The 12,138-nt window shown below is 40.9% G+C and overlaps 1 protein-coding gene across 4 annotated transcripts in view; it reads right to left on the bottom strand.

Annotated features, from left to right (window-relative positions):
- The window catches only part of USP13 (ubiquitin specific peptidase 13), a 134,470-nt gene that overhangs the window by 78,846 nt on the left and 43,486 nt on the right, over positions 1–12,138 (bottom strand). For 3 of the 4 annotated variants that reach the window (XM_007972018.3, XM_073023430.1, XM_007972020.3), the window contains 2 exons: positions 7,254–7,375; positions 1,353–1,495 (listed from right to left, as the gene is read on the bottom strand). In XM_007972018.3, coding sequence (XP_007970209.3) covers positions 1,353–1,495; positions 7,254–7,375 — 265 coding nt within the window. Of the gene's footprint in view, positions 1–1,352; positions 1,496–7,203; positions 7,376–12,138 lie in introns of those variants that run through there. The other variant, XM_007972022.3, reaches the window with a different exon arrangement.

Here is a 12,138-nt window from a genome sequence, read left to right on the forward strand (position 1 = left end):
AACCTGAGAGGCGGAGGTTGCAGTGGGCCAAGATTGCGCCAGTGCACTCCAGCCTGGGTGACAGAGCAAGACTCTGTCTCAAAAAAAAAAAAAAAAAAAAAAAAAAAAAATTATTGCTCCTCTCCCAGAGTAGCAGGATCACTCAGCACCCTGCCTGCCTCCCAGATGTGGATTAGCCCCTCCCAGCATCTCCGAGTGGCCTTTTTTAGTTTCGAAAACTGACACAAAACTTCGGGCTAGGAGAGGAGCTCATTTCCTTAAAATTCCTCCATGAGGGACAGTGGAGCTTGAACAAGTTTAAAATATTAAGGATCCTGTGTGTATAAATGTCTAAAGTTCTAAAGCATTAATCACATACAGTAAAGCTAGTTTATATAAATCCGACTACAATGCACATCTAAATTAATTAGAAAGGAGACCAACTTGACTAAAAGCTAAATGTCAACTATATGTATGCCAAGTACCTTACAGAAGTCTCATCATTTAATTCTAACAAACACCTTTCAGCATCCGTATTACCATCTCTATTTTTACAAACGGAGAAACGGAGGTCCAGAAGTAACTCTCGTTTCCAAAGACCACACAGAAGGCGAATGCCGTGTAATTGTCAGGATTCAACCAAATCAGACACATTCCTAATCAATCTGCCTATCCACCAATACCTGTCTCTCTAAACACACCGGCACCTAATAAGAGGAGATACGAATGGAGCCCAAAGAGTATTCCAGCCAAAATGTTAAAACCAAAGACTTGTAAGCTGGATTGCCCTAAAACAAGACTCTGAGACAAAAAAGTGAAGGTAAATGGCTTCTCTGGGAGGTGATCCCAGGGAAGTGGGGAAGAGAGACAAGCAAGGGTAGGAAGCTGGTACAGGATATGTCAGTGAGCAAATGTATACTGTGGGTGACTGGGGCTCAGGCCACGTGGGGAACTGCAAGAGACAGATATCCCACCTGGAGGGGCAGAAAACTGGGGTATGAATCCACCCATGCCACAGTCGCTGGTTTAGGGCTGCTCCAGGAGGAGGGAGGGAGCTTCACTCTGGTGTTTCTGACTGTCCCATGCACCAGCCTAACTGACTTCAGCAAGCAGAAAAAGCTCTCAAGCAAAGGGTTGCAAGTGCTTGCAACTGGCAGCTTCAGGGCAGGGAAGGGCTTAGGGGTATGGACTGGGCATATTCAGCATCTACTACAAAGCTACAGACAATTTTAGAGAAAAGTTTTATATTTACTTTTAATAAAAGGCATCTGGTAAGAAAAAATATAACTGCCAATTTAACAAAGAGGTAGAAAACAAATATTCCTTTGGCCAGTTTTAGGGAGTAAAGTTCCATTCTGCTATTTGACTCTCACCTTGGAGGAATCCTGACGCCATTGTCCAGTTGGGTGAGGTTGTTGGCATATTTAGATACTGGCAATTCATTTTCCCACGTGTCTGGGTCCTGCTTTCTGTATGGAGATTTTGAGCTGAGAACTGCATCACAAGCAATTGTTACCTATAAGACAAACCCAGATGTAATATATAAAAACAGTTTGAGAAAATAACAATTTGCTAGTGAATAGCAAATTCACTGCAATGTGAATTTAAAAACTGAAGAAATGCAAACAGCACAAGTATCACAAGAGAGATCCTGTCTTCCTGCACTTCCCCTGGATGGAGCTAGGTTTTGTCCCTGGCCCTAGTGTTTGTAGTATTGACAATGGCACAGATAGCAAGAAACTAAATTCATTTTCTAAGCCCAAGCTTAGAGGTCAGATTTAACAATTCCTACCACTTAGCAAGCAGGGTGAAAAGTAGGAGGTGAACAATTTGCAAGGGTGAAATTAGATACAGGAATGCCCAGGATTTACCCAAGTGGTGTGTTTTCCTCATAACAAATGTACACTCAGATATCCAATATCCTCAACTCATCACACAATGGCATGTGGTCAAGGGCACTTGAATGGAATGTAAGCAGCATGGCTCCATTTCTTAATCTGGTGCAAATGTGACCCTGGACAGGGACATGCCTGGGTGTCTCTGTGCCAGATTAGTCCACATCATGAGCAAATCTGTGATGTCCTGCTCAGCATCAACTGACCACAGAAGAGGAGGAAAACAGACTCTCTGCCGTCTCCCTACCCGATTAATTCTGGCCATATGCCTATTACCCAGTGTGCTATTGGCTTAATGCTATAAGCTGTTTCTAGCTGTCTTTTAAAAACTTATATTCTGGTTGCAAAGTAAACTGGTACAGCCGCTTTGGAAAACAGTTCAGTAGTTCATCAAATGGTTAAACACAGTTATCGCATGACCCAGCCATTCTAGCATAGGTATGTACCCGAGAGAAATGAAAATACGTGTCCACACAAAAACGTGTACACAATTGTTCATAATAGCATTATTTATATTAGTCAAAAAAATGGGGATGGGCACAGTGGCTCACACCTGTAATCCCAGCACTTTGGGAGGCTGAGACCAGCAGATAACTTGAGGTCAGGAGTTCGAGACCAGCCTGGCTAACATGGTGAAACCCTATCTCTACCAAAAATACAAAAATTAGCCAGGCGTGGTGGCATGCTCCTGTAGTCCCAGCTACTCAGGAGGCTGAGGCAGGAGGATTGCTTGAGCCTGGGAGGCGGAGGCTGTAGTGAGCTGAGAACGCACCATTTCCTCTCCAACCTGGACAACAGGACAAAAACCCTGTCTCAAAAAAACTTTTTTTAATAAAAAATAAAAATAATGGGAACAACCCAAATGCCTATGGATATAACAAATAGAATGTAAAATAAAATGTTGTATTACATACAATGGAATGTTATTTGCCAATAAAAAGGAATGAAACATTGATACATGCTACAATATAAATAAACTTTGAAAATATATTCTAAGTGAAAAAGCCAGTCACAAATAGCAACATATTACACGACTCCATTTATATGAAATGTCCACAGTAGACAAATCTACAGAGATAGAAAGTAGATTAGCGAGTGCCACAGGCTCAGCATGGAGGAAGGGTTGGAGGATGATGGCTAAGGGGTATGGCTTTCTTAGTGGGGCAAGAGAAATCTAAAATTAGATAGTAGTGATGGATGCCCAACTCTAATATAATAAATGCCACTGAATTGTAAAAAATAAATAAATAACAGATTACAAATCTACATCTACATCTACATCACTAATATCCTGCATAATGAGCTGATCGTTTTCCCCTGAGTCGCAGTTTCCCATGTGTCTGAGTCCTGGCTTCTGACCCTAGAACCAAGGAAGGAACAAGAAACAATGGAGGAAGTTCCCTCAGCTGCCATTTCACCCCCACAGGCAATTCCTAGCAGCCCTGTGATGTAGGAATCGGCCTCGTGTCCACTCCAACTCTATCCCTCCTGGTCCTAGCCACCATCATGGTTCCCCCATAGCTACACAACAGCCCTCTTACCATGGTCTTCCCTCTAGCCCTGCCCCTCTTCTTTGCACAGCAGCCAGAGTAATCTGCTGTGAAAATTATATCCTATCCTTCTCCAGCTTAGAACTCTTATAGGTTATAGTGACCACTGCTGATTGAGGACACTGAGCTACTCACAGTCAGGAACAGGAGGAGGTCCCCGGCCTCAACAAGCTTATGATCCATTAGAGATCAGGACTTAATAAATATAGTTAAGCCTTTCAAAAGAGATCCTTCCATTTATCTCCCATTACAAATGCTGTTGTATAATTAGTTTTTTTCCATTTTGAAAACTCATCCCCTATCACCTTCCAGAAATGCCCACAAAAAATAGAGCTGAGTTCACCACAAGCCCCCTCCAGGCTTTATGGGTTTGGGACATGCCACCTTAGCACTTCTGGCCAGGACTTCTTCCTTGATCCTGACTGTGAGTAGCCCAGTGTCATTGGTCAGTAGTGTTGAGAGTTTTAAGCTGGAGAAGGATAGGATCTAATTTTCACAGCAGATCACACAGGCTGCTGTGCAGGGAAGAGGGCAGGCATGGAAGAAAGACCACAGTAAGGAGACTGTTGTGTAGCCTCCTAATCTTTAGAGTCTGACCTATTATAACCTCCTTGTTTGTTTCATCAACTACCCGAATCAAGTCTGTGTCCTCCTTAGGACTGTCTCCACCCCTACTAGATCTTTTATAACCGTCCTGGTTTGCAGTGCACTATGACTCTGAACAAAACTCAAATAGAATCTTCTCCTTTATCCTTGAATATCTTTCTGGGTGACAACCAACAAAACGTCCTTAGACTTCTGGGCCTATGAAACACTGATCCAGGGTTTTCAGAATATCATCCAAAATCACCTAAAGGCCCTTTTTATGGGTGACAGCTGAAGGTCAGGATCCATCATCTTGTAATCACACTGTGAACTATTTTTCCCTGGATATGTTATCTGAAGTGATGCGAAAAGACCTTGGTACTAGTCCTGGCTCCATCCCAAGCCTTCGTAAGCTTCCAGTTCAGTTCTGCACTGGAACTGTCTCAGACTGGCTCATAAGAGTCCAGCTTTAAATTTTAAGAAATTCAGCAAGATGGTTGCTAAACACAGCCATTATAAAACATTAAATCATATAAACTTACAACTAAATAAAATGTTTTCAAAAGGTGACATATAATCAAAAATTCTTCACTTCCTAATTGTTTTACTGTATCTCATTATTATCTATGTGCCCTTGAGGTTTTATTTACATTCACATCAGTGGAATGCTGGAAATTCTGTATAATGGTCTGCTACTACCACTCTTTCCAACACCCCATTCAGTGATGTCACATTGATAGCCTGAAATCAGTCATGGTGCGAGTATTTACACCATGGAATCAGCAGACACTACAAAACAGGGCTTTTTTTCCTAGGGAGCCTGTTGTTAAACATTTACAAGCACACCACTGCTCCAATTCCTGCTGTCAAAAATGAAGGCATTGAATTTCAAGCTCTAAGACCCCTGCTGAGCTCACAGTGCTATGTCTCTGTGAACCCAGCATCACCCAGAGGTGCTTTAACTTTCTGGTAGAACCTATAGAGTCACTCTCTAAAACTGAAATTCTTCTGTGCTAAGACACTCAAAAGGTGACGGAAGAATCACCTGGTTCGACGTTTTGAGCTCAATGATTTTTGTTCTTTAATAGTTTAAAAAGAGAATTGTCAAACACCAAAAATATAACAAGAGCATGAAAAGAAAATATAGTAACTGGCATCTTCTATGGAGATAAATCCTATTAGTTACCATCAGATAAGTCCAGGCTTTTCCTTTAATCTCCCCACCCTCATCTTCCAAATAATTCTGTCTTCTTTTTTCATTCATAATGTATTTCTTAATACTAAAAGACTCTATATTAAAAATTATATCTTGTTGGATTCAGATTTCTATGGCACTTCTCTTATTTTAAATAAGAGTATTCACACTTCAAATTATACTCTAAGTACAACAGTAAGAAAAGGCTTTCTTATTAATTTTTTTAACATAAAGACTTACTCATGAGGGACTGAAAGCAAAATAATTTATCATAACATTTACTCACAATGTTTCTTCTCTTCTGACAGCAGAAATGAGAGTTATATTAAACAAGGCAGTAAGAACTCTCAGTATCACAGAAATATAAGCATTAGTATACAATTTCAGGTAATGGGATGAGGTAAGGCCATTTTGTCCACTAATATACTTTATCCTTGGAAACAGCCACATGAGTCAACATGGAATTGGAGAAAGCAAAGGTAATTTAATTCCGTGTGCCCTACTGAACACTGTGCACTTAGCACTAAAAGAAGAGGCACAATATTAAATATACACAAAATTCTCATTTCTGTGGTCTTAGATATGAAGTAGATTGGGGCAAAAGAGAATGAAAGGTGGAAACCTAGTCCCTAGTGACATGGAAACCCCAAGCACAAATGTCCCCTCTTGGCAGGGACAAGTGAGCAGATGGCCACAGAGAGAGTCATGCAACGTCCAGAAGACTCTGGGACCTTAAGAGCTGGCTTTGGTTCTGGCATGGTTTCAGGAGGGAAAAAATGAACAGGCATGTCTAAACTCAACCCTCCCTGACCCCACTGCGATCTGTGGCCAGGCTCTGGGAAGTTAAGGCATGCACAGAGCGGAAAGAGGAAAAGAAATGGGAGACCAGGCCGGGCGCGGTGGCTCACGCCTATAATCCCAGCACTTTGGGAGGCCGAGACGGGCGGATCACGAGGTCAGGAGATCAGACCATCCTGGCTAACACGGTGAAACCCCGTCTCTACTAAAAATACAAAAAATTAGCCGGGCGTGAGGGTGCCCGTAGTCCCAGCTACTCGGGAGGCTGAGGCAGGAGAATGGCATGAACCCGGGAGGCGGAGCTTGCAGTGAGCCGAGATCGCGCCACTGCACTCCAGCCTGGGCGACAGTGAGAGACTTCGTCTCAAAAAAGAAAAAAGAAAAAAAAAAGGGAAAGAGGACAAAGTGGTACAGGCAATACAGGAAATGAGCAAAGAGTAGGAAAAACAATTAGGGTCCCCACGGGAACTCTGTGCCCACTTCCAGCATGCGAGAATGACAGGAAAACAAAACCTGGCTTCCCTATATCACCACCAGCAGCTCCAGCTTCAAGTCATTCAAGAAAATTAAGGTCCGTCCAAAAAACTGGATTAGAAAGAAAGGAAAAGGAAGAAAAGAGAAGGGAAGAGGAAAGGGGAAGCTCACAGTTCAAAATATCTAAAACCTAGAAAGCAGTCTTGGTTCACATAGGGAGTAAAACTGAAAAGAAGGTTCAGTTAATCCCAGAGCTCCCGAGACCTGTAGTTTGTAAATGCCTGCTTCTTTTTGTAACTGCGTCGCTATTGTTTCAGCAGTGGAACACTTCTATTTTTTTTCCAAACAAAATGTTACATGGAAGGCCAACATAATAAACATGATAAAAAGACTGTCACCCCTCTGATCAGAAAAGTCCTTCTCCAGCAGTCCCTGTAGATCTGGGGTGCAGAGTTTGAAAATCTAAGGAACAGACTGTGATTTAGGAGGCAAGAAGCCAGCCCAACCTGGAAGAGACTGGCCTAATGAGCAACAAAGCCCTACCAGCACTTGAAGTAAGAGACAGCAAAAGGCCCAGCACTACTGAAATGTAAGCCTGCAAGACCCCTGTCACAGAAGAGAAGAGGTATGTGCATATTCATGCTCATTCTCATCCTCTTCTTTCATTCAACCCGCTTTTCCCACCCCACCCCACCCCCGCACACACACACCACACACGCACACACACCTGACACAGAGTCACGCGCATCTAGCTAGCAGCCGTGCACACTCACTGACCAGGGCTGGTAACTCCTCAATATTTGGTAGTGCTATTTCATAGTGATCTGGGAATATAACAAGTTTGGCTTCATCTTCATATTCATAATCGTCGCTATTTAAATCGTCATCAGTATCTAGATCTGAGGAGAAAACAAAAACAAAGAACAAGAAGTGAGGAAAATAACATCCCACACTATGGCAGCACTCACTGGGAAAGCCAGAAATCCAAGGCGATGAAGTATCAAGGGTGTGACATTTACAATTTTCTCCTCTGACAGGACCGTCCATCTGTCCTAAACCACCAATAGCAGGCCTTTCCATCAAGTTATGAATACTTATATATCAGTGACTGATGTATGAAGAAGACTGAGCCATTTCATAAAGCTTTACAGTTAAATTAGACAAATGTGCAAGACACTCAATTCTCAGAAAAAATTTCTCAGAAAGAAAATTTCTTAGAAACTCTTAAAAAGGAAAGGACTGGTAATTATGATGTGTCAGGTACCTGGTTCCTGATTTTATAACAATAGGCTGGAATGGTTGTTTGGTTTCTTAGGGGTTTTTTGCAACATCATAATATGAAAGTATGGTTTTAGAGTTGATAAACTTAGGTTCAAGACTAGCTCCAAAACTTCATGTCACTTTGGGCAAGTCATACACTCTCTAAGCCTTAGTTTTCTCATTTGTAGCATGAAGATAATAGTATGTATCTCACATAGTTTATACAGGAGATAAACGAGAACAAGAGGCTTGGCATATAACAGGTAATCAATAAATGTTAGCTATTATTTAAAAACAAAATCTCCCTCTTGCTCTCTCCCTCTCCCTCTCTTAAAGTGTTGAGTTACTGCATAGTAGACCTGAGGGGGAAGCCCTATAACGTGAGTAGCCATATTGTCCTCGGCTGTGGGGAATTCTCACTAAGGAAGATGAGCTCCTCTAGCCTGTTATCTACCAAGTCGTCCCTTCTTTGCTTGGTTCATCTCTGGTAAAGGTTAAACGAAGGTTCAAGGAAATGTCTTGTCACAATATTTATATGGACATTTCAGCATCACTTTCACAGGGATGCCAGCATCCCAGATCATGTTTGTATATTTATGCTTGGAACTATGGTGACAAAGAGCTAGCGAGTTATATTCCACTCACATGCACACAAACCTACACACAAATAGGCACAAGAACACACACAGAAACGTGGGCTCTCTAGACAGAAGAAAGTTATTTTACTTAACAAAGCAGCCACCTGAGAAACAAAGGGTCTAGATTTTGTTATTACCTTGTAAAACCTAGTATATATTTGTGTACAGTTCTGCTCTTAAATTCCCAAAGCGATCGCTTCTCGGCCTTTTGGCTAACATCAAGTGTAAATTGCCAAAGGTAGGGCAGTTTGTAGTGATAAATAAATAAATAAATAAATAAGATACAGCCAAAATGCAGTCTAAGCTTTATTTTTTTTTTTTTTTCTTTTGAGGCAGGGTCTCACTCTGTTGCCCAGACTTGAGTGCAGTGGTGTGATCATAGCTCACTACAACATCAAACTCCCAAGCTCTAGCTATCCTCCTACCTCACCCTCCTGAGAAGCTAGAACTGCCAGGCCTGGCTAATTTTTTTATCTTTTGTAAAAACAGGGTCTCACTATGTGGCTCGGGCTGGTCTCAAATACCTTGCCTCAAGCGATTTTCCCACCTCAGCATCTCAAAATGCTGGGATTAAAGGCATGAATCACCACACCTGGTCTAAATGTTTTAATAAAAGATTTTAAATTATAAGAGTCAGAAATACTAAAATAAAGAACCAAACCAAACAACATTACTAGATAGCCATAGAAGTGCGGTTCATTTGACAAAATGTAATTTTAAAGAAGTTTAATTAGTAAGTAAAGGCATTAATGTAAAGCATATAATTCAAAGACAGATTCTATATGTTATAAAAATGTGAATACTTCAATATTTATAATTTTTTTAAGTTGGAATCTAAATGTTTAATTTAAAAGATGGTATTCAACCTGGCCAGGCATGGTGGTTCACACCTATAATCCCAGCACTTTGGGAGGCTGAGGCAGGTGGAGCACGAGGTCAGGAGTTCAAGACCAGCCTGGCCAAGATGGTGAAACCCTGTCTCTACTAAAAATACAAAAATTAGCTAGGCATGGTGGCATGCACCTGTAATCCCAGCTACTTAGGAGGCTGAGGCAGAGACTTGCTTAAACCCAGGAGGCAGAGGTTGCAGTGAGCCAAGATCACACCACTGCACTCCAGCCTGAGCGACAGAGCAAGGCTCCATCTCAGGAAAAAAAAAAAAAAAATAGTATTCAACCCAATAGAATATTATTTAAATCATAGTTATTTAGACTATTTAGGAACAGAAATGTTTATGCTATGTTAATGCTAAAAACACAAAATTCATCTTCACTGTAAAGACTTTATATTATGCTTGTAGACAAAAATGAGAAAGAAAACTAAACAAATGGAAATCATGAATGAGTGAAGTTTATTCTTAAATTTTTCTTTATTATAATGTTTATATTTAACAATTTTAAGTAACCAAAGCATAAATCTTGTGTTTTTGTATGCAGATTCAGCTCATACAAGATATTATCTGTCTCTTTTCCACAGAAAACATGCTCATTTAAAGCTAATTCAAATCTTACCTGGCATAAATAAAATACAAAAAAAAAATCCCACTCTGACATTTGCTAGTTATGTAACCCTAGAAAATTTATTTCTAAGTTCTTTTTTCTTGTGAGTAAGCCATAGATATTATCTACCCCACAAGACCGTTAAGTGGATTAAACAAGATAAAGTTTTAAGGCACCCTAGTGTAGGATCTGGTAGGTACTAGGGGACTCTGCAAACAATAGCCACCATCACCATCATCATCATCACCTTCTCCCTCTTCCTGACAACTAACACAACCAAAAGTGCCTTCCCTTCCCTTTGGCTGCAAGACATGGTACTATGTGGGGATCTTCTGTGAAATCTGAGTATTCAGAAGTTATCACCTTCAAATTCTTCTAGACTGTAAACTCAGAGAGCAGGAAATAAGTCTTAACTCCCATGTTCCTAGCCCCTAGTACTGTGCCTGGCACACACCACACACTCTGTAAATGTCTGTGAATGGAGACTTCAGGAAGTCAACAACATCAACATGCAAAACAAGAATATCAAAGAGTTGCGTTGTACTTTAATTGGCGACTCACGTGTTTAAGAGGAAGCAAGACTGCTGTCATGCAGAAAAGCAGAACTCTGTTGTGCTTCTTTACATTTATTTTAAGTTTACTTTTATTTTTAATTCCATGGAATGGAAGAGGGGCATGATCTTTCCCAAAAAACTTAATCCAAATTAGGGAAAAGTCCATCAGAGGTAACCTACATTCTGATTTTAGGAGACAAATCTAAGGTTCTTCCTGAACACATATGATCCCACAGCCCTAAATATAACCTAAAATTTCCACATGTCTCTAAATCATGTCTCATCACCCCAAAAATATTTAGTTGAAGAAGCTACAGAGTAACCATACTCTAGGGACCCCCAGCTTCTCCCCAGCTGCTACTTTCTATTGTGGCTATTAAGTGGCAATATGCAAGAGAGATTTCTCTAAGTTTAAGAATAAATAAATAAATACAAACTGCTCTGATGATCCTCCCAGATCCCTGGGAGAAGTGGCTGGGACTACCCATTTCCCCAAGATGCCTAAGCTATGAAGGAGAACAGTGAGAGAATGAATGGGTCCCTACACAAAGCTAGGGCTCTGATTCCCAGGTCAGAGTTCTCTCAGCCTGACCATATTAACTTTAATTGTTGGAGGCAAGCGATCTGTCCAAGGGCTGCAAAATCTAACCAACTATTTACCTTCAAAAGAAGGTACGGGGAAAAGCCTCTTGAGCACAGAACATATTATTTTACCCACTTCAGAAAAAAAATAGCACAATGTAATTTATTAGAACCTTCTGGTTATCAGAAGCGCAGGTGAACTTTCTGAACAGGCCCATTAGCAAAACTTTGCACAAATTTTCTGTTTTCAGTCTATTCCTCAGCAAGTTTAAATACCTGGTCTAAGCCAAAAAAAGTGGAATTCTCTGAGGTGAAGTGGTGGCTCCTCAGAAGTTTCACTCTTCAGACACAGAGAACTGAACGCCTTTACTGCTATTTGTGAAAACTGGGGCAGACTCCATAAAGATGTAAATATTTAACACTGTTTTTTATGATGCATCAAACATATGGTATTTTTAAAATTAAATGCATTACTAGTTATTTACATATCTATGCATATTTGTAGCTTTATCGTAAAATATATATATATACACATATATATATATATACACACACATATATATATATACACGGAATTAGGCCAGAATCACATTGTGAGCCTTAGGGTATTTCTTGAAGGATCCAGAACTCCCTTACTTCCTCGCTTCTCTACTATCTCTTTCATATCAGCTTATACCCCAAACTCATCAACTTTCATATTTTTCCAAGTTATCTTTCTACAACACAACCTAATAGTGTCCCTTTCTAGCTGAACTCTCCCGGTTCACAGCACCACTAAGCATCCCAGCAATTTTTTCACAGCAACCTTAAGCCAAAAGAAATGCCTGGCCAGGTACAGTGGCTCACGCCCATAATCCCAGCACTTTAGGAGGCCAAGGTGGGCGGATCACGAGGTCAGGAGTTTGAGACTAGCCTGGCCAACATGGGAAAATCCCGTCTCTACTAAAAATCCAAAAAAATTAGCCAGGTGTGGTGGCGGGCACCCATAATCCCAGCTACTCGGGAGGCTGAGGGAAGAGAATCGCTTTTACCCAGGAGGCAGAGGTTGCAGTGAGCCGAGATCGTGCCATTTCACTCCAGCCTGGGCAACAAGAGCAAGACTCCATCTCAAAAAAAGAAAATAAATGCC

Source organism: Chlorocebus sabaeus, chromosome 15 (assembly GCF_047675955.1).
Source record: "Chlorocebus sabaeus isolate Y175 chromosome 15, mChlSab1.0.hap1, whole genome shotgun sequence".
NCBI classification, from domain to species: Eukaryota; Metazoa; Chordata; class Mammalia; order Primates; family Cercopithecidae; genus Chlorocebus; species Chlorocebus sabaeus.